This window comes from Hevea brasiliensis, chromosome 1 (assembly GCF_030052815.1).
Source record: "Hevea brasiliensis isolate MT/VB/25A 57/8 chromosome 1, ASM3005281v1, whole genome shotgun sequence".
Classification (NCBI taxonomy): domain Eukaryota; kingdom Viridiplantae; phylum Streptophyta; class Magnoliopsida; order Malpighiales; family Euphorbiaceae; genus Hevea; species Hevea brasiliensis.
The window spans coordinates 118,803,007-118,828,431 of record NC_079493.1 but is presented as its reverse complement, the minus strand read 5'-3'; the positions used below and the strand labels follow the sequence as shown (position 1 = coordinate 118,828,431).

The window sequence follows — 25,425 nt, the reverse complement described above, 5'->3', positions numbered from 1 at the left end:
AAAATTTGACTCCAAAAAATCTGAAAATTTTCTTTCCTTTCCAGCACTCCCTCTCAAACTGGTGAATAGATATCAACCATTCCCAGTTTGCCTATATTAGACTCGAAACTTGATTTCAGCAATGCCTTTGTTAGTGCATCTGCTTCTTGTAGTTTCGTGGGAATATATTGTAAGCTAATTAAACCTTTCTCAAATTCTGATTTGATGAAATTTCTATCAATCCTCACATGTTTCATTCTATCATGTTGAATAGGATTTTTAACAATGCCTATAGCAGATTTGCTATCACTATGTAACTTCATTGGACCTTGTATAGGAATCCCCAATTCTGTTAGCAATCTTTCTATCCAAATTAATTCACAAATCCCTTGAGCAATTGCTCTATATTCTGCTTCTGCACTGCTTCTTGCCACCACAGTTTACTTTTTGCTCCTCCATGTCACTACATTTCCCCATATTTTATTACAATACCCAGTAGTAGACTTTGTGTCAATTGAACCTGCCTAGTATGAATTTGCAAATCCTTCAACATCTCTTCGTTCATTCTTCTTAAAAAACAAACCTTTTCCTAGTGTTCCTTTTAGATACCTTAGAATTTGGTTTACTGCTTCAAGGTGTCTCTTTGTAGGAGAGTGCATAAACTGGCTCACAACACTTACACTATAAGTTATATCCAGTCTTGTAAGTGACAAATATATTAGCTTCCCGACCAATTGTTGATACATCTTCATGTCCATTGGAGGATCATTATCAGTTAGCTTGTGTCTCTAATTTCGCTCAAGAGGAGTTCCGGTAGGTTTGCACCCAAGTTTTCCACTTTCCTTTAGGAGATCGAGAATATATTTCCTTTGACAAATAAAAATACCATGTTTACTTCTCGCAATTTCCATTCCAAGGAAGTATTGTAGCTTCCCAAGATCTTTAAACTGAAATTCAGCTTGTAAGCATCTCTTGAGCTTTTTAATCTCTTGAGTATCATCTCCAGTTATTACTATATCATCAACATAAACTATTAGAATTGATTTTCTTCCATCATCTGCTTGCTTTAAAAACAAGGTGTGTTTAGCTTGCCCTTGCTTGTAGCCAAACCTAATCATAGTACTACTAAACCGAGTGAACCAAGCTCGAGGGGATTGCTTCAACCCATAGATCGATTTTTTTAACTTGCAAACAATACCTAGTTCTTTATCTCTTTCAAATCCAGGAGGTAATTTCATGAAAACTTCTTCCTCCAAATCACCATTAAGAAAGGCATTCTTGACGTCCATCTGGTACAACTCCCAATCAAGATTGGCTGCAAGAGATAACAAAACTCGAATAGAATTCAATTTTGCTACAGGTGCAAATGTTTCTTCATAGTCAAGGCCATAAGTTTGAGTGTACCCTTGAACAACCAACCTTGCCTTATATCTTTCAATCTGTTTATTTGACTTCTGTTTCATAGAAAAAATCCATTAGCATCTGATTAGCTTCTTTTCTTTAGGAAGATTGACTAATTCCCATGTTTTATTATTTTCCATTGCTTTCATTTCTTCCATTACAACAGATTTCCATTTTGGATCACTAAGAGCATCTTGGATGTTTGTGGGAACATTTATACCATCAATTTTTGAAATACATGCTCTATAACTTTGTGACAGCTTGCAATAAGAGAGATAATATTCTATTGGGCACTTAGTACTAGGTTTTACAGATCTTACTCCTTTTCTGATAGCAATAGGAACATTAAAATCATCAATTGAAACATTACCTTCTTGTGGTGGAACTTCAGTTGAAGGATTTGCCTTCGATTCCAAAGATTGGTTTTGAAGAGAAACTTGTGGTCTACTAGTTTCATCTAGATCTAGTTCTCACCCTTGATCTATTTCCTAGATTGAACCAAACTGATTTGAAGATGTTTGAATTTGAGAAGGTACCAGTGGAGGAGCTGCTGGAAGAGAAATAGATGGATCCCAATGATTTTCTTCACTTAATTTCTCCCCCTAAAGAGAAGCATTGGGATAGAAACTTTGATGCTCAAGAAAGGTTACATCATATGAGATTATAAATCTTTTAAAAGAGGGACAATAACACTAGTAACCTTTTTGTGTAGGTGAATAACCCAAAAAAATACATTTAATGGCTTTTGGGTCTAGTTTCCCATGGTTTGGATTTGTGTTATGAACATAAACCGTACAACCGAAAACTCGAGGGGACAATGAATTTAAGATACGGACATGAGGGAAATATTTTTGTAAACAGTGTAAAGGAGTGTGAAAGTGAAGAGTTTTTGAAGGAAGCCAATTAATGAGGTATGCAGAAGTTAATACAGCCTCTCCCCAAAAACAATGTGGGACATTAGAAGTAAACATAAGGGAACGTGCAACTTCTAAAAGATGACAATTTTTTCTTTCGGCTACTCCGTTTTGTTGAGGAGTATAAGCACATGAGGTTTGATGAAAAATACCATGCTCAACAAAATAATCCTTAAGATCATGTGCAACATATTCTTTCCCATTATCTATTCTAAGAATTTGAATAAATGATTGGAACAGATTTTTGACCATTTTGTGAAATTGTTTGAAAATGTTCCCAGCTTCAGATTTTTCTTTTAAAAGATACACCCAACATACACAAGTGTGGTCATCAATGAAAGTAATGAACCATCTTGATCTCGTGATATTAGAGGACCTTGTTGGCCCCCAAATATCACTGTGGATAAGATGAAAAGGTTTTGAAGATTTGTAGGAATGACCAGGTTAATTATTCCTTGGTTGTTTTGCATTGATACAAGACTCACACTGGAATAAAGAGGGATCTTTATTGATTAACAATTTTGGATATAAGTATTTTAGATTATGAAAACTAGGATGACCAAGGCGTTTGTGCCTGATGTGGCCCAACCGCAAGTGTACGGGTCGTACAAGTAATATAGAAAAGATATCGTTCCCACGAAGAGTTGTGTTTATGATTGAATTTTTGATATAAAAGTTAACTAAATTGGACTAATTTTGAAATTAAAGCAATAAATTGATGGGTATTGGAGTATGAAATCTATATATGCAAAATTAATAATCTATCCAACAATGTATCAATTAAACTAAAATCGCATCAATTTAAAATAAGCAAGTGAAATATGGCAAAATTTAAAATGGCAAGCAATTAAATTTGATTAGAAATTAACAATTATAAAAAGGCGATTCCAGAGTTTGGGATTTCATATTCGAGCTATTTTGGGATTTTTAAATTGGTTATCCAATCTCGTGGAACTTACGGGTTTTAAGGAGATTAATTCTTAAATCCTTTGAATACCCTTTCGAGTGGGACAAAGAGTGCCTTAATCAATCTAATCCTACTTTCGTGGAGTTAGAGTTAATTAAGACCCATTAGGTTCTTTAATTAATCTGTGAATCCTCTTAATCCTTAGCCTATTTCTAGGTCTAAGTTAATTAAGTCCAATTCCTTGATTATCTATCACAGGGCCTTCTCCTTTCGGTGCCTCAACCATGGATTAAGAACATCACTTAATGGGATCTTACACTAAGCATGTCATTAAGCACACAAGAAATGAATAAAACTCATTAAGACCACAAAATATGGATTACCCAATCAAAATCCACAAAATATCTCAAATATTACAACCCTTACTCCAGAATCAAAGGAAAACTACTCACTATCCATAATGTTTACAAGATATCCTTAGTTTGTATGGAAATAAAGCTTTAATCTAAGCTAGGAAACAAGAAACTAAACACTAGAAATGTAGGAAAAATGTAAGAAAGGAAAGAAATCTCCAAATCTGATTGGAAATGGTGTGGGAGAGATTTGTGACTCTTCAGCTGCCCTTTTGCTCCTCCTCCTTTCCTTTTTTGCTGCTCCTCTTCTTCCTTCCCCCTAAAATGGGAAATAAGGCTATTTATAGCATTTTCTGACACGGAGCCCTAAAATGGTGTGTTTTAGGAGGAATTTTCTGAGGGAATCTTCTGCCAGCTCATTAATGAAACCTTTGTGGAACTGCATAAGTTATGCAATCCCTTATGCAGTTTTCGGCTGGTTCTGGTTCACTTATGCGAAACTGCATGACTTGGTGCATAGGTTATGCACAATTCCGTGAGATTGCATAAGGGAGGCGTGAATCTGCATAAGCCATGCACTCTCCTTATGCACCATTCCGCAGGTATTGGAACAATGATTTTCCTCCTTATGCAGATCTGCATAGCTTATGCGGCAAGTTATGCACAATTTGGTCAATGCATATTTCAGCTTGAAAACTTGTTTTTGACATCTTTGGCTGTAGAAGTCACTCCTCAATGGCAAAATTTATCTTCAGTCCTTCAAAAACACCATTTTTCCTACAAAACAAAGTAAAAATTACAAATTAATCCAAAATTGACAATTATGAAAAACTAACTAAATAACTAATGAAATTAGCTAAAAATGACTAATAATAAAATAAAATAGCTATGAAATTAGACCTAAATGACTATGCAAAATGTATGCATCAAATACCCCAAACTCAAGCTTTTGCTTGTCCTCAAGCAAACTTTAAAATATGATGCAAAAATTTTTAGGGGTACCTTATCCAAAGAGCTATGAAAATCACCTATTAAAGTAACTTAACACACCTTTAGCCATACCAGCAATCCATATACCCATCCTTCAAAATGCAAAGAATTTAATGCTTATCCAAGCTTTCACCGCTTAGCCATCAAGTCAATTATCATTCAAAATCCCCAAACCAACCAATCAAAAGAGAGAGTCATGCTCAAAAGGAATTCTAGGACCATCAATAACCAAAGTGTCTCTATATAGAATGATGGAATTAAATGAATGAATGGATAATTTTCCAATCCCATAGGCAAATTCCCTACTACTATCTCCACTAATGTAGCAAGTACAATCAAGAGATCAAATGTCTTTTTAGGGATGTGATGGGGCTATGGGGTTCAAAATGAGGCTAAGAAGAAAAATGGGTAAAAAGGGTTCAAAGCATGAGAATATTTTCAATTTTAAAACATAAGGTACACTTCTTATTTTATTATATTTTTTTCTATTTTTATATATTTATATGGGGGAGAGAAATTCACAATGAGGATTGTCAAGTGCTAGCATATTTTACAAAACACATAAAAATGGAGGGACATTTTGATACTTTAAACTTGTATCTTGCATTTTCTTTTGATGATTGTCCCTAAAATTTGCCACCCCCAAACTCATTTCTTTTAATACTTTGGGTGGATTTCTTTCAATTTGTATGACAATAGTGAAAAACACATATACTAGCACTTTTACAAGATGACAAGCATTTCTTCTCCCTTTTATTGAATTTTTTTCTTTTTTTTTTTATGTATCTAATGTTATAAATAATTATTCTTATGAAAAGGGTTGGAGTGTTTGGTTCATTGGCTAGGTAACAATAAGGATTTCAAGAAAAATTAGGGATAAAAAAAGGCTCAAAGGGGTTTGCAAGGGTCAATTTTAATTAGGAAAAGGGCCAAAGATTTAAAATGAGAAGGTTTAAAATCAAAGAATGCCTAATCATCTCTCTTTTCAAGTACAAGCTGGTATTTCACCTTGAAAGGTTTAGAAAATTTGTTCTAGGATTGGTGAGACATCATTTGACTACCTTATATCCAATAACTCCCTCTAAACATTCCAATCTCTAAAGGACTAGTTGGGTGGCTTTTTAGCTAAGAAGATATAGGCAAGGGATAGACACTTCAAAACCTTGCACCTCTTAGGAAACTTTCAATCCACAAACCCAACTAAAGGTAAGTCAAATCACTCTCATAGGTAACTTTTCAATGCTCAAGGGATTTGGCAAAAGATTTTAATGCATGATGCATGATTCCTAAAAATGAGCAATGCATTAACTAAATAGAGGAGATCTATTTGTCTATTTGTGTGCAATGTGTACAATTTCTAAGTGATGTATAATGTGTGTGTAAATGTGTTATGTATATGTATGTATGGATGTATATGTAAAATATTTACAATATATGTAATTAGAATGGGATGAGATGCTCCTATACTCAAAATGTGAAAAATGTATGAAAAATGTAGCAAAAATCAAAATGTGCACCCCCAAACTCAAAATTAGACATTGTCCTCAATGTCTCAAGCAGTGCATTATCAAAACTCAAAGCAAATAATAATTACTAGGAATTGTGAAATTTAAGAGTAAAAAGAAAAAGTTACCTGGTATAGAGCAGATGAGAATTCAAGAGATAATGGGGATGCATAAGAAGCTGCACAGGTTATGCAGAATAAAGTGCTGTCCAGAACATGTGCATAAGGAGGGTGCATAAGCCGTGCGGTTCTGCATGAGTGCCATAAAGTGCTGCAAATTGACGTGGGGGGAAAAAGGAGTGAATAGGAATATCGGGAGGTGGAGGTGGGAAAATGGTGCCGAAAACAAATTTTGATTTGAACAGGGCATGTGTTAAGGCTGCATAAGTGAAAAGTGAGTGTGCATAACTTATGCACTCTCTTATGCATATTTCGGTGGGTGATAAAAAAGTGTGAAAAAATGATTATGCAAGAGTGCATAGCTTATGCGCTAACTTATGCAAGTTTCGGCTTGTTTTGAATTTCAGAGAAATAGGTCATGCGGAAGTGCATAAGTCATGCACCCTCCTTATGCAGGTCTCGGTAGGTTTTGGCTTTTGGGGAGTGTGGTCATGCAGAAGTGCATAAGCTATGCACTGTCCTTATGCAGGTCTCGGCAGGTTTTGGCTTTTGGGGAGTGTGGTCATGCAGAAGTGCATAAGTCATGCACCCTCCTTATGCACCTCTCGGCAAGTTTTGAAATTTGGGGTTGGTGGTTATGCAGAAGTGCATAAGTCATGCACTCTCCTTATGCACCTCTCGACAAGTTTTGGAATTCAGAGTTTTTGATCATGCGGAAGTGCATAAGTTATGCACTCCCCTTATGCAGATTTTGGTGGAGAGAGAAAATGCAGGATTTGAAGTCATGCAGAAGTGCATAAGTTATGCACCCTGCTTATGCAAGTTTCGGTAGGTATGAAATTTGACAAAAATGTGGCTATGCAGAGTTGCATAAGCTATGGACTCTCCTTATGCAGTTTGCAACAGGGGTGAAAATGGCAAGAATTGTGGTTATGCAGGATTGCATAAGCTATGCAGTTACTTATGCATAATTCAACAAGATGGAGAGAACAATTAAAAATGATTTGCAAGTGTGAAAAATACCCCAGAATGAAGAAATATAATTCTATGAAGCATAAACCATGAGAAATTTTCACCAAAAACACATCAATATATACAAAGTCCATCAAAATTTCATCACACAAGCTTGTAAAAATGGATCCTGCATAAAAGACCTTTGTAAACCATGCCATTTTGACTCAAATCCTGTAAATCAACATTTAACACATTAAAACTTAATAAAATCTGCATAAAGTTACATTTTTCCACAAATGAGAAATGACTCCCCAAGTTATGCCAAGAAAATGCAGCATATCCACCTTGAATCTCACAATCCAATTAAGCTCAAAACTACAAAAATGACCACCTTACCACCACATAAACATGATAAGCACAAATACTTAAAAATTACACACCCAACCTCACCAAGAATATAAGTTATCTGCTGCAGACCCCCTCTTTGCTGCAGAATGTCATTTTTTTTCTCTCTGCATAAACCAGGTAGCAGACCTGCACAGGTTATGCAGCAAAAATCAATCAATTTTGGGAGAGTTTAAGGACAAAATTTTCAGGTTAAGAATCACTCCAAAGATTCTGACCTTCCTCCATTGAAATACATCTACAAGGGACAAGATTCAACAATGTCAAAAATTGAATTTGGGGAGATTTAAGATAAAAACAAAAGCTATGTAAATAAAAGTAAATCAACAAAAGTAAAATAAAAGAACTTGGGGTGCCTCCCAAGAGCGCTAATTTATAGTCCTTAGCTGGACTCTTTTCATTTTTCATGGTGGCTGAAATTGGAATTTATTGCCTCTGTTGCCAATAAGTGCTTTAATGAATCTATACTTCATTTTCTTTCCATCACATGAGAAGATCCTTGTTGCTTTGTCTAAAAATCCGACCATTTCTTTCTTGACAACCTTTGGTGCATCTTTTTCTTTGAGAGATGGTTGCTTTACTTCACTTTTCTCCACTTGCTCAACTTGAAAGATTAGTGCCATAGGACAAGGTGGATTACTATTCAAATATTGTGCAAATGCAGCCTCTTTTGGATTTTCATCATTGATACTCCCTTTATGGATAAGACAACTTTCAAGAGAAGCCTTCGGATAGCTCTTTCTAAAGTGCTCTTTTACTAACTCATCAACTATATCAATTCTCAAACAAGAGTCTACATCTTCACGTTGCTTCTTCTTATCATTGCCAATGTTGAAGACTAAATGATCCTCTCCGACTCTGAGAGTAAGCTTTTCACCTTTCACGTCAATCAAAGCACCAGCTGTAGCCAGGAAAGGCCTCCCCAAAATGATTGGCATATGAGAATCCTCTTCCATGTCCAAAATGACAAAGTCAACTGGGATGTAAAATTTTCCAACCTTCAGTGGTATATTTTCCAAGATCCCTTCTGGATATTTAATTGATCTGTCTGCCAACTGAAGAGAAATGTGGGTTGGCTTAAGATCTCCCATGTTAAGCTTCTCATAGATGGAGAGGGGCATAAGGCTTACACTAGCCCCTAAATCACATAAAGCTTTTACAGAACATGATTCCCCAATGTGGCATGGAATTGAAAAACTCCCTGGATCCTTGAGCTTTGGGGGAAGTTTCCTTTGGAGGATAGCATTGCATTCCTCAGTTAAGGCTACAGTCTCATAATCTTCAAGTCTTCTTTTGTTTGAGAGAATTTCTTTCAAAAACTTAGCATAAGAAGGCATTTGGGAAAGAGCATCGATAAAAGGCACATTTATATATAGCTTCTTCAAAACCTCTAAGAACTTCCCAAATTGCTTATCAAGCTTGGCTTTTTGAAATCTCTGTGGAAAGGGAAGCTGTGGCTTGTAAGGCTCTGGAGGTATATATTTCTCTTCTTTCTCTCCAACCTCCTCTTTACCTTTTCTTGCACTCCCTTTTTCACTTTTTTGTTTTTCATCTCCCTCAAAATCTTCCTCATTTTCTCTCTTTTCAACTTTTTCACTCTTCTCATTATGCACTATTTTACCACTCCTCAGTGTGATGGCATGACATTGCTCCCTTGGATTTTCTGTTTGACTAGGAAGTTTCCCCATAGAATTGGTACTTGATGAGCATGCTTGTTGTGCAATCTGATTTTCCAGCATCCTATTGTGTGTTTGCATTTGTTCCAGCCTTGCTTTCATCTCTCTCAACTCTTCATCACGCTTAGTTTGATTAGCAAGAATTTGTTGTAATAAAGCCTCGGTGGTGAAACTTTGTTCTTACTGTCTTGGTAAAGGTGCAGGATTTGCATTCTTTTGCTGAAAACTAGGTGGTTGTTGCCTAGGTTGTTGGTATTGATGCCCTTGTTGTTGTGGTGGAAAGTTCTGAGTTGAAACTTGATTTTGCTGATTCTCCCATGAAAAATTGGGATGATTCCTCCAAGCATATGAAGGATAATCTACTTCACTGCTCATTGTTCCTTCTGCATAAGTAACTTGTTGAGAACTTCCAGAACATGATGATGAACTGACTAGCATACTTAAATCCTCCATTTTCTTAGCAAGGACATTAGTGAGTGCATCAAATTTGGCATTGATCATGTTGAATGGATCAAGCTCATACATTCCAGCAACTTGCCTTTTTTGAGTTGGAGTTGACCCTCTTAGACTACTCCATGGATGACTGTTCTTTGCTATTTTCTCTAATAACTCATAAGCTTCATCTTCATGCTTAATGATGAATTCCCCTCCAGTTTGAGCATCAATGATTCCTCTGATAGCAGGAGTGACATTTGTGTAAAAATTCTGGTTTATCATCCATTTAGGAATGGCATGATGTGGACATTGTCTCTCCAATTCCTTCCATCTCATCCATGACTCATAAAGAGTCTCATCTTCTCTTGGTCTAAAAGCAATCATTTGATTCCTCAACTCTTGAGTTTTTCCAGGTGGAAAGTATTGTGCAAGAAATGCATCAGTGAGTTGCTCCCAATTTGTGATGGAGTTGTGAGGTAAAGAATCAAGCCAATCCAATGCTCTATCTTTCAAAGAGAATGGGAATAGCTTCAATCTTGCTGCATCATCAGATACTCCATGTTGTTTTTGCATGTCACAGATCATAACAAACTTCTTAAGATGAGTATGAGGATTTTCTGAAAGATGACCTCCGAATTGAGAATTCTGAATCATTTGTAGTACTCCAAAATCCATCTTATAACTGTTTGCATCAATTCTTGGTCTTGCTATACTCTCTCTTAAATCATCAAAATGAGGAAATGCGTGATCCATCATACTTCCCTTAGGCACATTAGCATTTACAACTTCTTCACCATGAGCTGCATTTTCATTGTTTCGATCATTTTCAACATTATCACCACCGATTCCAACTCTTTCTTCAGCCATTTCTTGTTCAATTTTAGCTGCTCTCAAAGCTTCTTTTCTTTTTCTGGTTTCTTTCTTGTTGGCTTTACAAAACTTCTCAATTTCAGGGTTGAGCAATAAGGATGTGTCACTTGTACTTCTAGCTCTTCTCATAAAAGATTAAAAGTACCTGAAAAAGAACAAACAAACACAAAATGAAAAGATAACAAAGATAAAACTATAAACAACTAAAATAATCAAGAATTCAATCTTAAACAGACAACTCCCCGGCAACGGCGCCAAAAACTTGATGTGGCCCAACCGCAAGTGCACGGGTCGTACAAGTAATATAGAAAAGATATCGTTCCCACGAAGAGTTGTGTTAATGATTGAATTTTTGATATAAAAGTTGACTAAATTGGACTAATTTTGAAATTAAAGCAATAAATTGATGGGTATTGGAGTATGAAATCTATATATGCAAAATTAATAATCTATCCAACAATATATCAATATCAATTTAAAATAAGCAAGTGAAATATGGCAAAATTTAAAATGGCAAGCAATTAAATTTGATTAGAAATTAACAATTATAAAAAGGCGATTCCGAAGTTCGGGATTTCATATTCGAGCTATTTTGGGATTTTTAAATTGGTTATCCAATCTCGTGGAATTTACGGGTTTTAAGGAGATTAATTCTTAAATCCTTTGAATACCCTTTCGAGTGGGACAAAGAGTGCCTTAATCAATCTAATCCTACTTTCGTGGAGTTAGAGTTAATTAAGACCCATTAGGTTCTTTAATTAATCTGTGAATCCTCTTAATCCTTAGCCTATTTCTAGGTCTAAGTTAATTAAGTCCAATTCCTTGATTATCTATCACAGGGCCTTCTCCTTTCGATGCCTCAACCATGGATTTGAACATCACTTAATGGGATCCTACACTAAGCATGTCATTAAGCACACAAGAAATAAATAAAACTCATTAAGACCACAAAATATGGATTACCCAATCAAAATCTACAAAATATCTCAAATATTACAACCCTTACTCCAGAATCAAAGGAAAACTACTCACTATCCATAATGTTTACAAGATATCCTTAGTTTGTATGGAAATAAAGCTTTAATCTAAGCTAGGAAACAAGAAACTAAACACTAGAAATGTAGAAAAAATGTAAGAAAGGAAAGAAATCTCCAAATCTGATTGGAAATGGTGTGGGAGAGATTTGTGACTCTTCAGCTGCCCTTTTGTTCCTCCTCCTTTCCTTTTTTTCTGCTTCTCTTCTTCCTTCCCCCTAAAATGGGAAATAAGGCTATTTATAGCATTTTCTGACATGGAGCCCTAAAATGGTGTGTTTTAGGAGGAATTTTCTGAGGGAATCTTCTGTCAGTTCATTAATAAAACCTTTGTGGAACTGCATAAGTGGACTGCATAAGTTATGCAGTCCCTTATGCAGTTTTCGGCTGGTTCTGGTTCACTTATGCGAAACTGCATGACTTGGTGCATAGGTTATGCACAATTCCGTGAGATTGCATAAGGGAGGCGTGAATCTGCATAAGCCATGCACTCTCCTTATGCACCATTCCGCAGGTATTGGAACAATGATTTTCCTCCTTATGCAGATCTGCATAGCTTATGCGGCAAGTTATGCACAATTTGGTTAATGCATATTTCAGCTTGAAAACTTGTTTTTGACATCTTTGGCTGTAGAAGTCACTCCTCAATGGCAAAATTTCTCTTCAGTCCTTCAAAAACACCATTTTTCCTACAAAACAAAGTAAAAATTACAAATTAATCCAAAATTGACAATTATGAAAAACTAACTAAATAACTAATGAAATTAGCTAAAAATGACTAATAATAAAATAAAATAGCTATGAAATTAGACCTAAATGACTATGCAAAATGTATGCATCAGTGCCATAAGATGACATCAGAATTGGACATGGTGGACATGGAAAATATTTCATGAATACTAGACTTCAAAGGAGAACCGGTGAAGTAATAAAGACCATTTCATTCCTCAGCATTGCCAATCATCTTCCCCGAAGATAGATCCTGAAATTCACAATGGGTAGGAAAGAAGGTTAATGAACAATTTAGATCTTTAGTGATTCTACTAACACATATGAGATTATATTGTAAACCAGGTACATAAAGGACTGAATGTAACTCTAAGTCACTGTATGATACCCTTCCCATACCAGCAACGGGAGAGTTTTTTCCATCAGCCACTATAACATTAATGTTACCATTACATTTTTTATATTGCATCAAAATTTCTAAAGAATCGGTCATATGGTCTGAGGCACCAGTATCAATAATTCATGCCTCGCAATTATCATTTTTAGAGACAAGAAAAGCTTGGATATTACCTCGCTGAGCAATAGTTGCCACAGAAGTGGATTGACTGACTTCAGAGTCTTTGAATGGTTGAGATGGCTTCAATAGGTTCCTCAATACTTCTAATTGTTCAGTTGAGAATGACATGGAAGAGTTGGTTCTTTGGATTTCTATGGAAGACTGTGCTGCATATGCTGACTTTTGCTAACTTCATGGTTTCCAATTTGCTAGCTTTCCATGGATTTCCCAGCACATCTCTTTTGTATGATATGGCTTATTGCAATGGCCATACCACAATTTATTTTCTTTTGATTTTTTATTGTTGCTGTTGGTTGAGATGACTCGATTTGTTAGGAAAGCCGAACTATTTTAAGTGTTGGAATTAGGGGAACTGTGAAGCATAACTGTCACACCTTATCCCTCCGTAAGGCACAACATGATCATGTAGAATATCTAATAAATTATCGAACTTCGCCTACCGATAACTCATTAAATACACTAAAAGGAATTTTAAATAAATTCAATTCATTTTAAAGTGAAAAGTGATGTTAAAACATTATTAAACAGCCTTTAGTTGGAGTTTATGTCATAAGCAAATATTTTGATAAATTTGATTTTCTGCAAATTTTATAAAAATTTCGGCAGAGTACCAGCTGTATTTTGAGAAAATAGTTCTTTAAAACATGAAAAGAAAGCACTTTCAATACAAATTTTTCATTCTCAACTTCAATACTCCTCAATCCAACACAATCTCAATACATTTTCAATATCCATCAATTCTCAATTCAACACAATTTAAAATAAACATTAATTTTATTTAATGTATCCAATATAAACGCAAAAGTCTTAATCTTACGGAAAATAAAACAAAAATAATATCATTACAATTATACTATACAACTGCTCAACTAGTAAAAAAGATACATATAAACAAAAATATTTACATCAAACTAAATTAAAATTGTTTAAATAATATACCCATGCAAAAATCCTCAAACGGTGCTTTCCTGTCACCAGAGCAGCTCACTCTGTTACTTTGTCCTTTCTCTTATCTGCGACAGCAATAAAAATCCATCGCTGAGCAAACACTCAGTGGTGCACAATAAAATTTTAAAATAGCTGAACATAAAAAGCATACATTGATAAATATATTTTTAAATCCTTTCACAATCACACTTCATGAAATTGATATAAACTTTTACAATATCATTTTATCAAAATAATTTATAAATCACAGTGTTGTCAATCAATACATAACTTAGGTCATGACACAAAATTTTCTATCAATATCGTGTTGCACACCACGACAAAGCAATCTCAACCCCATTAATCAAAATCAATGAGGGAGGTGACTAGCTAGCTATATGAGTACTCATCCAATCTCAACCTCAAACTGGCAAGCCAGAGAGGGAGGAATATAACCAATATCAACCCCATTAATGGAGGAGGAACATAGTGATATTGCCAATGGAGGAGGAACATAGTCATATTGCCATGCCAAGTGTGAATTTAAAACCAAATTTAAAATCATAGTGTTCAAATATTTCATACAAAACACTAATAAATTTTCATTCTAAATTTCTATTTACAAAATAGGCAACACCACATTTCTCAAAGCTATAATAAACATAAATTACTCATAATACATGTTTAAATAAATTTTAAGTAGAAAATAAAAAAATAAACAATTATTGTGCACAAACTTCGTATATGAGCTTTCCTTACTTCACTCTCGTTTAATTCCTTCCTTAGAATGCTCTTTCTCCACTGAAATATAATATTAAAATATTTTAATATTTATTCAAATTTTATCTAACCATAAAAAAAGATTTTTTTATGATAATGCAACGGAGATTCGATGCCATATATTTATATATAATAATGCAATCGAGATTCGAGACCACATTTACTGTAATTTATTTAGAAACTTAATTGGACTGATCTACAAAAGAATTCACTGGAACAGCAAGACCCAGCAATTCAACATGAGTGAAGCTAAAAAGCTGCATGTTGCTCTGTTTCCGTGGCTAGCATTTGGTCATATGATCCCATTCTTTGAGCTGGCCAAGCTCATAGCTCAAAGGGGTCATAAAATCTCCTTTATCTCCACACCTAGAAACATCCAACGTTTACCAAAAATTCCTCCAAATCTAGCACCTCTTATCAATTTAGTGAGCCTCCCTTTACCCACAGTTGAACATCTGCCACAGAATGCAGAGGCCACCACTGATATACCTTCCCACAAAACTCCATACCTCAAGATTGCCTTTGACGGCCTCCAAGGCCCTCTGCATCAGTTTTTCCAAACTTCTACTCCAGATTGGATCATCTACGACTTTGCTCCGTACTGGTTACCTCCCATTTTGGCCAATCTTGGGATCTCCGGTGTCTTCTTCAGTATGTACGGTGCATGGACTCTATCTTTCTTTGGATCATCAACGTCAGCCATGATTAACGGTGAGGATCCACGGACTCGACCAGAGGATTTCACTGTGCCTCCTGAGTGGATCCCTTTTCCTTCCAAGATCGCATTTGGGCTCCATGAGGCAAAGCGAGCTTTCGGTGATCACATAGAGGTAAACAATTCGGGTTTCTCCGATGTGTTTCGTTTAGGTTCGGTAGTTGGAGGTTGTAATGTCATAGCTATAAGGAACTGCAATGAGCTAGAAAGTAACTTTTCCAGGCTTGTTGGGGAGCTTCACTGCAAGCCTGTGGTTCCAATAGGTTTATTGCCGCCTGCAGATTTTGTTGGCAGCAGTGACCAAGATGATATGTGGCTTACAATCAAAGAATGGCTAGACAAGCAAAATAAAGGTTCTGTGGTTTACATAGCATTTGGAAGCGAGTCGAAACTGAGTCAACCCGAACTACACGAATTGGCACTTGGGTTGGAGTTATCAGGGTTGCCATTCTTTTGGGCTCTTAGAAAGCGAGAAAACTCGGTCAAGTTGCCAGTTGGGTTTGAGGAGCGAGTCAAGGGACGTGGAACGGTGTGGACGAGTTGGGTACCCCAACTCAAAATTATGGGTCATGAATCGGTGGGAGGATTTTTGACTCACTGTGGTTATGCTTCAATTATAGAGGCATTTTACTTTGAACTCCCTTTGATTATGATGCCAATCTCTATAGACCAAGGGCTAATTGCAAGATTTTTTGGAGAGAAGATGGTGGGTATAGAGATAACAAAAGATGAGAAAGATGGATCTTTAAGGAGGGAATCGGTGGCTGAGTCGCTGAGGTTGATTATGGTTGAAAAGGAAGGAAGAGGCTATAGAGACAAAGCAAAGGAAATGAAGAAATTAATTGCAGATAAAGATATGCACGATCGATACGTAGACCATTTTGTTGAGTTTATGCAAAATCACCGAGTTGCTTGAAGGCGGTAACTCGACATATTATTTACAAATGTATGCACCATTAATTGGCTCATTAATTGTATAAGTATGTTTGGATTGTTTGTTGGGGTAGCGCAGGGGCAGATTTTATGTTTAGCGTTTGTTGTTTAAGGTTCTGTTGCTATTGTTGTTTCTGCTGATCTTGTATCTATATTTTCTGAAATTTAGTTCCTGCCTCTTCTTAATAAAAGTTTACTCCATATCCAAAAAAAAAAAAAAGATAGTGTAAATGCTAATTGTCGTCTGCTAGATTATGATTGATGAAACTATGAATGACAAAGGTTTGTTTGTATAAATATAATCTACAGTTTATAATAACTAAGTTGATCTTAGATTCAAAAAAATACAGTAAAATATTTTCTTGATATTTAATATGCATATATATTTTATTAATAGAAATTAGAGGTTGATGAAAATTAATTTCATTTAGATTTCTAAAAAAATTATGTAAGAGTAAATAAAAATCAATTTAGCGCATTAGTTATTCATTGCGAAGGATAATGGAAAGGAACCATGCTGCATTTTTCTCACTTAAAAAGAAAAAAATAATAATAATAAATAAGCATTTATGATTTTAGTAGAGCATTAAATATTTTGTAATTAAATGTAATATATAAAAATTATTTATATTATTTTATAAATACTAATTATTATTTAATTTTTTATTTTTCTTTTAATTATTATTATTATTTACAATATTACCTTAATATTTATGATTTAAGTTATTATTTTTTTTAAAATTTGATTTTTAAAAATTAAGACATTTTATGACTAAATGTAATATTTAAAAATTATTTATATTATTTTTTTATAAATTATCTATACAAAAATATTATTTGCCATATGTTACCATCTATAATAATAATAATAATAATAATAATAATAATAATAATAATAATAATAAGTCAACATTAAATTATTTCATATTTTTAATAAATATTTTTGTTACATCGTCATATTTTATATTATTTTTATTATGAAATTTTTACTAAAAAATTTGAGAGATAAAAAGTATGGTCTACATAAAAAGTTATAAAAATAAAATATAGAGATTTGACTTATTTATGATTAATATGTATTATTTTTTATTTCAATAATTTAACATTATTTTTATTTCACTTTCCTAATATTAATTAATACTTATTACTATTATTATTTTTATGGTCAACTTATAGCTATTTAACTGAAATGGCCAAGTAGATAGAAAATAATTTACTACTATAAAAATTGAATTTAAATGCTTTTGTTATCTTTTTTTCAATTAAATAATATTTAATTATAAATTAATTTTTTTATTTAAATAGTTTTTATTTGTTAGTCTTTTGTGATCTTATAATCAACTATCGTATGATTTAATAAATTTTAAATTATTTCATATATTTAATAAATATTTTTATTATATTGTATATTTTTTATTATTTTTATTATAAAATCTTTGTCAAAAAATTTAAGAGACAAAAAGTATGATTTATATAAAAAGTTATAAAAATAAAATATATAGATTTTACTTATTCATAATTAGTATGTATTATTTTTTAAGTTAACAATTTAATATTTTTTTATTTCACTTTCTTAATATTAATTAATTTTTATTATAATTATCATGTTTTAATTGAGATAGCCAAGTAAACAGAAAATATTTTACTGTTATAAAAATTGTATTTGAATGCTTTTGTTATATTTTTTAATTAAATAATATTTAATTATAAATTAATTTTTATTTAAATAATTTTCATTTATTTATTTATGTATAATATATCATGTGAGATATGTGATACACAACAAATGCTCTACTTTCATTAAATATATTCGTTTCCTCTCAAATTTCTCAAATCTTTTTTTATTTGTACTATTTTTTATTATTTTTTTAAAAATTATTAGTTATCATTCTCAAAATTTATTTATTTAAATATATTTAATTATTAAATTTTTTTATAAATTTCTTATTTAATATTTCTTAAACTTTTAAATATTTTATTTCATTATAATTATATATTTAATGTAATTATAACTAATATTTTGATTATTTGTATTTTATTATCATTAATTTTTAACAAAATTATTTTTAAATTTAATTAAATATTTATATTTTTAAGTATAAATTATCTTTTAACTATATTTTTATATAAAAGTAGAATTTTAAAGATAAATTATAAATATAATTGCATAAAAAATTTAGCTACAAGTAAAGATTATTAAAAAAAATAAAGTTATAATATTAAAATTATGGAATTTGTCTTTTAAAAAATAATATATAATTTTAATATTTATTATATTAATAGAAAATGGTGATATTTTAAAACTTTAATTTTTATGAAATGTATTTATTTTATAATATAAATTTATATTAAGTGATAACTATTTTTGTCAAAAAATTATTTTATAAAAAACATATCAAATTAATAAAAAATATTTACACTTACATATAATATTTTTAAAAAATAATATAATTGAATGTTATTTTTAATTAATAATAATGTTATATATTTTTATTATTATTAAAGTTAAATAATTCAATTCATTATTAGTAATTTAATCTTTTTTATTATATTAATAACAAAAAAATATTATATTTACATATTTTTAAAATTATATTATTTTCTCGTTAATCTAATATATTTTTTGTAATTTATAAAATATAAATTTCAATTTATATAAAATATGAGATAAAATATAGAAATTTTATGAAATTTAAATGATTTTTTTAATAAAGTACTTTTATTACATTTCAAACGAAATATTTATGAAAATTACTATTAATTTATATAAATGAATTAAATATGCATTTTAATTAATTACACCATAAATTAATTAAAAATTTATTATTATAACATATAAAAATTTATTCAAATTAAATTAAATAAGAGAGAAATTTTAATTTAAAATTAATTTAATAATAATAATAATTTATTTTATTTAAAATATAATTAAAAATTAAATTAAAAATATAAATTATAAATTACTCATTCATAATATTAATATTATGCTATTTTACATATATATATATAATTAAAAAAAAAAAACCCTAGAGAGCACCGCTCAAAAAAGCAATCGCCTGTTGGCATGTGCAAAATATTAGCTGTATCATTCTCTCGCTCCAGAAAATTAGAAAGAGAAGCTCTCAAGTTCTTGTTTTCTATTTTTCTTTTTTCGAGACACAATTATTCCTTTTTCATTGTCATTATCTTCTGTCCCTCTAGACAGGGAGGCTCATTAATAGCTTGAATAGTGACTTTATCCCTCTACCTCCAACTTAGGTGTATGTATTGCTTATTTTTGTGTGTTGCATGCTCAACGGATCTATGGTACTGAGGGACATGGTAGAAAACCACAGTGGTGTCATTTGTTTAGTTGTGTTTCGTTTTCTTTGCGTCTAATGTTGCTATTGTCCTTTAAGGGTTTCCTTGAAAGTATAACGCTCGGCGTCTTTAGAGCCAAAGAGCCTAGGTGAATGAAAAGCCGAAGTCTGTTTGAACAAAGGTGAAGATAAGTGACAGGCAGATAAAAGTAAGAACGGGTAAGAAACTATTTTACATTTATTTGAGAAGAAGTGAGCTAATACTTATCCTGTAAATCTCAATTTCTCTTACACCTCAAATTGTAGGGTAAAGAGGGATAACGAGAGAGATATAAGAGTTATAAATATTTCTATTTATATACCCTTTTATTTACCCCTTTTTTACTTTTTTAGACATAAAAAAATATATATTATATTTCTTTACTTTTCTATTAATTCACCTATTCTCAAATATGATTTTTTTTTATTATTATAAATCTCCTTATCCTTCTCATTCTTTACCTTTATTTACTCTTCTATTATTTATACTTTTCTTACTCCATCCAAACAGACCTTAAAGAAGGCGAATGTACGTTATTGCCTAGGTCTTTTCCCCTCTCCTAATTTTTTTAATTTAATTATATTGTGAATCTTTCATTAAAAAAAACTATACAAGATCACCTGCTAAAATATGGGGAATTTAAGTGTGCCCTTGTCTCCAATTTTTTTTTTTTAAATAGATATATTGTAACTGTAACTCATTAAAATAATAATAATAATAATAATAATAATAATAATAATAATAATAATAATAATATTTTACTATGGAGTAGAGATATTATACTTTTTAAAAAAATATTCCAAAAGTGAAAATAATAATTAAACAATATAAAATTTAATTGTCTATTTAAAATATTCTATAAATAAAAAAATTTAAAAATAAAGGTATAAAAAAAATTTAAGGCACTATCAATTATTTTTTATTTGTGTCAATGGTTAATGAAAATATTAGATGATCAAGTTGAATTAGACGACTCAGCAAAGACCAAATCTGTTGAAGAAGCTAAAGCCAAAATTGGAGGCAAAATTAGTTACCTGAAGTAGTTAATCAGTTCACGACATGTGGTTGAGAATAGTTATTTAATTAATTAATTGTTTTGATTAGTTGTAGAGTTAGTTCTCTAGCTCAGCATAACAGGAACTTTCTCTCACTTATATATATGTACTTGATCTGATACAAATAGTATGTAATCCTTCTCTTTTTAAGAATTCAATAAAAGTTCTAAAACTTTCTCCCAAATTCTCATATGTTATCAGAGCTTTCTTCCTTCTTTGTTTCTTGAAAAGCTGTTTTTTTTTTTTTTTTTTTTTTTTATTTTTTTTTACTTCAATGAAGAATTTTTTTTATGGAAAATTCTTCTATGAATCCTTTACAAGATCCTTCGAGCCACCACTATTTGCATCCTAATGAAAATCCAGCCTTGGTGTTGGTTTCTCCAGTTCTTACGGGATCAAACTATCACACTTGGTCCAAATCTATCAAGAAGGCATTGATGTCAAAGAATAAACTCAAGTTCGTTGATGGCTCTTTGACAGTTCATGCACAAACAGATCCTCTGTATTCTGCATGGGAGAGATGCAACACAATGGTACTTTCTTGGATTGTCCATTCACTTTCTTCTTCAATTACTCAGAGTATTCTTTGGATTGACAAAGCTATTAATGTTTGGAATGACTTGAAAGAACGATTTTCTCAAGGAGATATGTTTAGAATATCAGATTTATAGGAAGAAATTTTTTCTTTGAAGCAAGGGGATCGGTCTATTGCAGATTACTTTACTAAGCTAAAAATCCTTTGGGATGAGTTACTTAATTTCAGGCCTTTACCAGTTTGCATTTGCCCTAATCTGTGTACTTGTGATGCTATTACAAAGATAAAGGGATATCTAAAAGGGTTAAATGATCAATACTTTACTGTCAGATCACAGATAATGATGATTGAGCCATTTTCATCCATTAATAAAGTTTTTTCTCTTGTTATACAACAAGAAATGCAATTAAATCCAGTCAATTCTATTAATCCTTTCACTATTAATGCGATGGAGTCTAAAGTTTTTGTTAGCAAGGCAGTTAATGGATTGATGGGTAATAGGCCTCCTTATTATCAAAAGCCTGGTGCGCGAAATGCTTACAATTCAGCTGCTGTTGACACTAGATTTTGCACTAACTGTGGCAAATCTAGACATACTGTAGAGACGTGTTACAAAAAGCATGGGTTCCCTCCTGATTACAGGCATGGTTATAATGCTTCTGCCAACAACATAATGGCAGATGAATCACAAGAGCAATATGAATCTGACCTAATTTCCTCTCAACCTCAGTCTGGTACAAGCACAGGTCAAGAAGATTCAGGTTTAGTCCAAAAGAATTATGAAAATTTCAGCATTGCTTTATCACAAGATCAGATTAAGGGGTTATTAGCATTGCTTCAATCAGCATAATTGGATCCAAAGTCTCATTCCATAAACCAACATGTATCTACTTCTAACTTGTATCTTCTTTCTCATCACTATAAGGTATTCACACTTCTTTGTCATGTCTTACTTTTTCTTCAAACCTGTGGATTATTGACACAGGTGCTACTGATCACATAACTCATTATCTTGATTCTTTTAGTTCCTATAAAAATATTACATCAATTTCGGTTACTTTGCCTAATGGTTCCAAAATTCTTACTAAAATTTCTGATATTGTTCCTTTGTATTCCACTCTAATCCTTCGTGATGTTCTGTACATACCTGCATTTCCTCTCAATCTTTTATCTATCACCAAACTCACTTCAAATATAAAGTAATAAAAAATAAAATAATAAAATTTCTCTCTACAAAAATCAAAAAATAAAAATTTAAGGAGAACCTTTCCTATTTTGAAAAAATCTTTCTTCCAAAATAAGTATAATACTTCAACAACCCAATCCTTATCTCAAAAAACTTTCTCCAAGCTGCAAGTTTCAGGATTTTATAACAATTTTTCTTGATCAGATAAAATTGGGAGACTTATCTTCAGAATTAAAGGACTGACGATATTCTTCAAAGTTACATAATTTCTCGCCCCGTCACCACCTCAGTCTTTCTCTCTCTTCATCATTTTTGCCTTTTTTGGAAACAAAGGGGAGACAATATAGCAAACACAGATGCTTAATCACACAAAGCCAGGTAGCTCACACCGCAGCTGTCATGAAGAAGGAGCCCACTGATAGCATGGGGATTGGCATCGTCCCAAGTCATTTTTGTTTGTTCATCATTATTGTTTGATATCAAATATGTGTTACATTTTTATTAGTCGAGAGAAATAAATCATCTTTAATGACTGGTTACGACGAGTTTAGCTAATATGATTCCCCTTGAAAGTAAGCGTGCAAAATGAATAGAGAAATAAAAAAAACAAAGTTGCAGAACATATATATTCATATTATAATAATGCAACCGATACCGCATATTTATATGAAATTTAATCTGACAAATCTGCAAAAACAAAAGAATTCACTGGAACAGCAAGACTCATTAATTCAACATGAGTGAAGCTAAAAAGCTGCATGTTGCTTTGTTTCCATGGCTAGCATTTGGTCATATAATCCCATTCTTTGAGCTCTCCAAGCTTATAGCCCTGAAGGGTCATAAAATCTCCTTTATATCCACTCCTAGAAATATCCAGCGTTTGCCAAAATTTCCTCCAAATTTAGCACCTCTTATCAATTTAGTGAGCCTCCCTTTACCCACAGTTGAACATCTCCCACGGAATGCAGAGGCTACCACTGATATACCTTCCCACAAAACTCCATACCTCAAGCTTGCCTTTGACGGCCTCCAAGGCCCTCTGCTTCAGTTTTTACAAACTTCTACTCCAGATTGGATCATCTACGACTTTGCTCCGTACTGGTTACCTTCCATTTTGGCCAATCTTGGGATCTCCGGTGTCTTCTACAGTATGTACGGTGCATGGACTCTATCTTTCTTTGGATCATCATCGTCAGCCATGATTAACGGTGAGGATCCAAGGACTGGACCAGAGGATTTCACTGTGCCTCCTGAGTGGATCCCTTTTCCTTCCAAGATCGCATTTCGGCTCCATGAGGCAAAGCAAGCTTTCCGTAATCACTTTGAGGTAAACGATTCGGGTTTCTCCGATGTGTTTCGTTTAGGTTCAGTAATGGGAGGTTGTGATGTTATAGCTATACGGAACTGCAATGAGCTAGAAAGTAACTTTTCGAGGCTTGTCGGGAGCTTCACAGCAAGCCTGTACTTCCAACAGGTTTGCTGCCGCCTGCAGACTTTGATGGCAGCAGGGACCAAGATGATGTGTGGCTTACAATAAAAGAGTGTCTAGACAAGCAGAACAAAGGTTCTGTGGTTTACATAGCATTTGGAAGCGAGTCGGAACTGAGTCAACCCGAACTACACGAATTGGCACTTGGTTTGGAGTTATCAGGGTTGCCATTCTTTTGGGCTCTAAGGAAGCGAGATAACTCGGTCAAGTTACCAGATGGGTTTGAGGAGCGAGTCAAGGGACGTGGAATAGTGTGGACGAGTTGGGTTCCTCAACTCAGAATTATGGGTCATGAATCGGTGGGAGGATTTTTGACTCACTGTGGTTATGCTTCAATTATAGAGGCACTTTACTTTGAACTTCCATTGATTATGCTGCCAATCTCTTTAGACCAAGGGTTAATTGCAAGAATTTTTGGAGAGAAGAAGGTGGGTATAGAAGTAACAAAAGATGAAGATGGGTCTTTTAGGAGGGAATGGGTGGCCGAGTCGCTGAGGTTTGTTATGGTTGAAAAGGAAGGAAAACCCTATAGAGACGGAGCAAAGGAGATGAAGAAATTAATTGCAGATAAAGATGTTCATGATCGATATGTAGACCATTTTATTGAGTTTATGCAAAATCACCGAGTTGCTTGAAGTTGTTAACCATGTATTATTTACAAATGTATGCATCATTAATTATGTATGGTTGGATTGTTGATTGCTTAGATTTTTGGTGGTTTTCTTTTCTTTATCATGAGAATGAGAGACTTTCGTACTGGTATGCATACTTTGAAAAATTTCAGGATTGGAAAACAGAAAATCTTTAAAGAACTTTTTTAGGAGATTTAGAAACTTTCTGGACATGCATGCCTTCAAGGCCACAATATTAAAGGTGGAAGATATAGCTTCATCCATTTGCACAGAAATGGAAATGTAGCTGAATGGATTAGGCGAATTCATAATTTGTTTATTGAATCAAACAAAATGTAAGCTAATTTTGCCAATTATTCAGAAGTTCACAATCATTTTAATAAATATAGGGACGAAAAATCTCAAGCTTCAACAAATTCAAAAATGGGGGACTTGAATGTAGGGTGAAGGGGTGCTTGCCTACCTTTATCTCCTGATTCTGAAGAAGGGATTTTAGGTTCTTGGGATGGGGTAATGGAACTAAAATTCCTCCTGGAAAGAATGAATTTTTGGTAGAGCAGTTGAAGTATTTGAAACATTTAGATAAGCTGAATGTGAACATAAAAAGTTATGCAGAAGGTCTGTCCCTCAAGCCACAGAGCTGCACTCAAGCTCTGTCCCTCCAGTTCCTTGTTGGTTCTAACCAGATAAATATTTCATTTTTAGAAAATGTGAAGTTTTTGGAGTTATTTTGGATTACTGATTGCGACAGCTCGGAGGAGTTGAAGATTGGCCGGATAAAACTTGGAAAGCAGATAACAGTGTTATATGGGAATCCGAGGTCGGTTAAAATTGCCATGGTAAAGAAAATTTTGTAACTTGCAACAGCCGTTATCTAAATTAAAAAAGGAAAAATTATTATTTTACTTTTTTTAAAAAAAATAATATGCTACTTTTCTTTTTCTCTTTGACATTTTTAATTTCTTATGATAAAATTAATACTTATT

General features: G+C 32.8%; 2 protein-coding genes, 1 non-coding gene and 1 pseudogene across 3 annotated transcripts; all 4 read left to right on the top strand.

The window, feature by feature from the left end:
* Positions 1-9,930: 9,930 nt before the first annotated feature.
* Positions 9,931-10,038, top strand: LOC131169776 (small nucleolar RNA R71). Its single transcript, XR_009140683.1, has one exon. It is a non-coding gene; the product is annotated as a small nucleolar RNA R71 (small nucleolar RNA).
* A 4,672-nt stretch (positions 10,039-14,710) lies between these two features.
* LOC131180907 (putative UDP-rhamnose:rhamnosyltransferase 1) lies at positions 14,711-16,399 on the top strand. Its single transcript, XM_058149118.1, has one exon. The coding sequence runs from the start codon at positions 14,795-14,797 to the stop codon at positions 16,184-16,186; it is 1,392 nt and encodes a 463-aa protein (XP_058005101.1). The 5' UTR covers positions 14,711-14,794; the 3' UTR covers positions 16,187-16,399.
* A 4,503-nt stretch (positions 16,400-20,902) lies between these two features.
* Positions 20,903-21,982, top strand: LOC131183772 (uncharacterized). Its single transcript, XM_058154340.1, has 2 exons — positions 20,903-21,246; positions 21,361-21,982. Exons 1-2 carry the CDS (start codon positions 20,903-20,905, stop codon positions 21,980-21,982), a joined length of 966 nt encoding a protein of 321 aa, XP_058010323.1.
* Positions 21,983-22,938: 956 nt separating this feature from the next.
* LOC131180906 (putative UDP-rhamnose:rhamnosyltransferase 1) lies at positions 22,939-24,491 on the top strand (annotated as a pseudogene).
* The last annotated feature ends 934 nt before the right edge of the window (positions 24,492-25,425 follow it).